This window comes from Sander vitreus, chromosome 15 (assembly GCF_031162955.1).
Source record: "Sander vitreus isolate 19-12246 chromosome 15, sanVit1, whole genome shotgun sequence".
Taxonomy (NCBI): domain Eukaryota; kingdom Metazoa; phylum Chordata; class Actinopteri; order Perciformes; family Percidae; genus Sander; species Sander vitreus.
Genome location: NC_135869.1, coordinates 7,718,454 through 7,722,595, shown reverse-complemented (window position 1 = coordinate 7,722,595; position 4,142 = coordinate 7,718,454). Strand labels below are relative to the sequence as shown.

Genomic DNA, 4,142 nt, shown 5'->3' with positions numbered 1-4,142 from the left:
TTGCCATGGAGTCAGAAGGGTCCCTTGAAGGGACAAAATACGTGCACGGCAGCGCGAATGGGATAATAAAGTTCTTGATGTTATACTTTCACATTTACTGAAGTACTGTACTTAAGTACAACATTGAGGTACTTTAATTATTTTCATTTTTTGCTACTTTATACTGCTATTCCACTACATCTCAGACGGAAATATAGTACTTTTTACTGCACGTTACAGTAACGTTTCATCTATTCAATTACTTTGCAGATGGAAATATGGAAATGAGTCTCGAGACTTAAAGTGTTATCCTGATGATTATTAATACTGCAATTTTGTGCACTGTTTTTTAATTTATCAAATCAAAATCAAACCAAATCAGATTCATATTAATGATATGTAATATAATCAACAAATACATTATGATATATTATTATAGGTTAAGATAAGTCTTTATTGATACCTGGAGTAGATCCATAAGCTACCCAGCAGTATATAAAGTAATTAATATGAGCTCCACCGTTACCTGCTGTAATATTAAAGTGATAAACACTTAATCCATCAATAATTAAATAGGATATGTATTATTCTGCATACATACTTTTAAACTTGGAACATGTTCAATGATTTTTAAAGGGTTTTATTTCTTTTGTTAATATGTCTTGAAATTGTCAAAATTCCTTTAAGTACAAGCAAGGTCTTCTCCTTTTGTAGAAAAATAGAAGAACTTTCCCCCCACCCATGTTCAGTATATTAAAGAATTGTCCTTGTAAAAAATGGGCTAAATGGTACTTTGTATGGATCCCAATAATTACATTTTATGTAAAATATTCATCCATAAACATGTAGTGGAGTAGAAATATATCCTAAAATGTGAAATAAAAGTAAAATGTTGGTAGTTACACTTTCTCAGCTCCTCTGATTTGAAATGTTATGCGCATACACTTAGTATTAAGTTGTATTTGTTAATGTATTATTACTCGAAGTATGGGACAACTAAAGATTTGAGCTACAACCCCAGTAGTGTGATGACTGATGAGTATATCATTATTCACAGAATGATTCAGAAATCGACACCAAAAAGCTAACTGGAGACATAAATCATCCACACATGTACAAAAAAACAGAGGACATGCTGATCAACTGCAGACATTTTATTGAACCAAATGTGGATTTTGCAAAACAGACTTGCTCTCCATCACCCTTTTTCACAAGAGCACAGTGCGACCTGGCCATGGCTTTTGATTTTTTACTGTATTACTTCAGCATCACTACATCTTAACCGTTTATAAATTATTGCATTATAGGAAATTTAAGATTCAAGTGTCCATAACCATAGGTGTGGTAACAGGCGTTTCGGACCACACTAGAAAGCTGGTCAAGTACCAGAGTAGGAAAATCACTTAATTGACAAGTAAATCCAAAATTATACGCAACGTTACTATTTACTATCATACTTTCACTTAGTAAGCTACAGCCAAATATTACCAGTATTTTGCTTCCCACTCTGGAGGATTCACCTGATCACTTAGTAAACAGAGTCAGCCTTCCACATAACCGGCTTCACTCTGACCAAAGTAAGACCACCACTGAGCGCCCATTTAGTTTTAATACTTGGATTGGCAGCAAAAACAAAACACTATAAGAATTGTGCCATTAAATGATAGAGCAAAACAAATTTGCTGGATGGGGTGGTGAAGAAGTACTTCACACAACTTCTGCTCTGTAACCTGCAAGCAGGTAGCTGGGCAGGTAAACAAGGCCAGTGGGATATTGAAGCAGACTGAACAGAGGGAGGCTACTTATGCTAGCAAAATACAGACTGACTTTGCAGCAAATGCCTAAACAAAAATCCTTGTCCCCTCCTACCTGCAGCCTTTGTCTCTTATGTACCCACAGGGTTCAGAATTAGCACTACTCAACAGCCAGCAATGCTGGTGAAATATGCAAGTGGCCGGTAAATTTGCTTCACTCAGCCAAAAACAGTACTCTATTGAGCGGCTGGTAAAGTTTGAACATTCACTAGCCAGTTGGATGGTGGATGAAAAAGTTAATTTTGAACCCTGTGTACCCACTTCAGCAGCACACCGTTTTAAAGTCTGACCTTCTTGTACAAACCCAGCCCCCATTCCCATGACACCACTCCAACATATGGAGACTCAACGTTTTATTGAAACACCTTGAAGTACAAAACAAAAATGTTACATGAAACAGTGCCTCTTTTGTTGCGGCACAAGACCTAAAAAGAGGAAATTAAAAAAGGAAATAAACGGGGAAAAGGAAGGAGGAAGTGTGTGGGAGGGTCATCACCACTCATCCCTGATGTGTGGAGCTGCAGTGGTGTGTCTTTGTGAGAGCGAGCCTGCCCCCTGGTGTTGTAGAGGGGTGGTGTTACAGAATCCCATGTTTGTCAGAGGTAATTCACGTGTTAGCTAATGGGAGCTGGTGGGGTTGCAAGGGGGGGAGAGGGGGGAGGAAGAGGAACAGCAGCACATAGGAGGAGGGGGAGTTTAATGGCCTTCTAGGAGAGAAGGGGAGAGGGCTGCTAGCAGCTTCTAGAAGCCGTGGACTTTGAGCTGCTCCTCCTTGGCCAGGTCAATCTGCAAAGAAGAAAACAAGAGATCAAATAAAAGGAAAACAACCTGACCTTCAGCCTGTGCCTCACGTCAGCACTGTTCCACATATGCAGGAAACCCCTGTAGAGTCTCGGGTTAAGTGCTGGGCAAGTGCAGCACATTTTGTTTTAACATCAATACTTACCTCAATGAGGAACTGGCAGATATTCTTGCGTTGGTCTCCCTGAAGCTGGATCACTTCACCATACTCTGGGTGCTCAATCACTGTCCCATTGCAAGCAAACTTCTGTTAGGGTTTAAAAAAGAGCAAATACAATCAGTCAGTGTTTACAGGTGCCTGAAAACTTCTCCCTGCAGTAGCATTTGGTAAAAGCTGGCAGTATGCTGTAAAACAAAACAGTATTAACCACCAACTAAGACGGATATTTGATTATTTCAGTGGTACCTTCTTGAAGGCCTTGACTAGCTTCTTCTTGTCATAGTCGGTGGCAATGCCCTGGACAGTGGTGAGGGTCTTCCTGCCGTTCCGCTGTTGGATTCTTATGTGGATATAGTCCTCTGTCCCAGCTGGGAGGCGGTCATCACCCTTAGTTGCATCAGCAAAGGGGTCTGGAGGAGGGAGTGGTAATATGGTACAATAAGGACAACAATAACATTTTCAAAACTGAAAGAAGCAAGAAATCAACATTTAACCTAAAAAAAAATAAAAATCATCACAGCTCAAGCATATTAATCCAATCTTTTAGTAATTCACGTTGAACGCCGCATTTTACCCGACCGCGCTATAAAATCAGGTCTTTATCTCCCCTGTGTTGACATCTGGCAGATCCTTTGGAAGTTTCATTTTTCGGATGAAGAACTGCGCAGACGTACAAGCTAAATATAAGCTTAACAGCTTATTGGAGACTAGCTAGCCTACTGCTGAGCGGCACCATTTAGATGGCAAACAGGATTGGTCATGAATTAACATCAGTCATGACACGGCAACTTTCATTTTTAGAGCGTGAATCAAGGCCTAAAAGAGTATAACCAATTGGACAATTAACGTTATATGGATTTTTTTTAAATCAGTAATACGATTTTCTTGTCGACGCGAACACGTATGAAGAATAAGCTAACGCGTTAGTAGCACAATTCAGGCCTAATGGCGGCAGTTTTAGCAAAGGCCTGCTAGTCGGTTAAAATGACCAAGAAAATGTCAAATTCATACATTTAAGCTTTCACGAGTTACAAAGTTAATGTCGAATCGATTACTTTGAGGATCAAGCATTATAATAGTCAAATCCTCTAAAAAGCGGAAAAAACTCGACACAAGCACGAAGCTTGACGGTTAGCTTCGCTGGCACTCGCCCTTCCCCCACCTTGTCTAACGTTACCGGTTAGTTTGATATAAATGACTTACCAAAAGTTTGGAGGTTCTGGATATCGGACATACGATAAGATTTGCTTTCCTTTCGGATACTGACTTGGTTATCGAGCAGTTTGTCGGCTAACTTTTACTTTTTTTTGTCGTTTCTAGGTTTCGCCTTTTGACAGGGACGGTGCTCTGCTTCAACAGCTTTCACAAAATGGAGCTCTTTCAAGCCG

General features: G+C 39.8%; 1 protein-coding gene across 1 annotated transcript; it reads right to left on the bottom strand.

The window, feature by feature from the left end:
• Positions 1-2,131: 2,131 nt before the first annotated feature.
• On the bottom strand, positions 2,132-4,142 carry eif1 (eukaryotic translation initiation factor 1). The gene is made up of 4 exons (XM_078269498.1): positions 3,958-4,142; positions 3,001-3,164; positions 2,740-2,841; positions 2,132-2,579 (listed from the first exon to the last, which is right to left on the bottom strand). Exons 1-4 carry the CDS (start codon positions 3,986-3,988, stop codon positions 2,535-2,537), a joined length of 342 nt encoding a protein of 113 aa, XP_078125624.1. The 5' UTR covers positions 3,989-4,142; the 3' UTR covers positions 2,132-2,534.

What these genes read in the sequence shown, in the direction of transcription:
- eif1 (XM_078269498.1), bottom strand. Translation starts at nt 3,988, where the DNA reads ATGTCCGATATCCAGAACCTCCAAACTTTTG. An exon ending in TAGTCAAGGCCTTCAAGAAG is followed by an intron (nt 2,842 to 3,000) that starts GTACCACTGAAA and finishes AAACCCTAACAG; the next exon opens with AAGTTTGCTTGCAATGGGAC. An exon ending in TCTGCCAGTTCCTCATTGAG is followed by an intron (nt 2,580 to 2,739) that starts GTAAGTATTGAT and finishes TCTTCTTTGCAG; the next exon opens with ATTGACCTGGCCAAGGAGGA.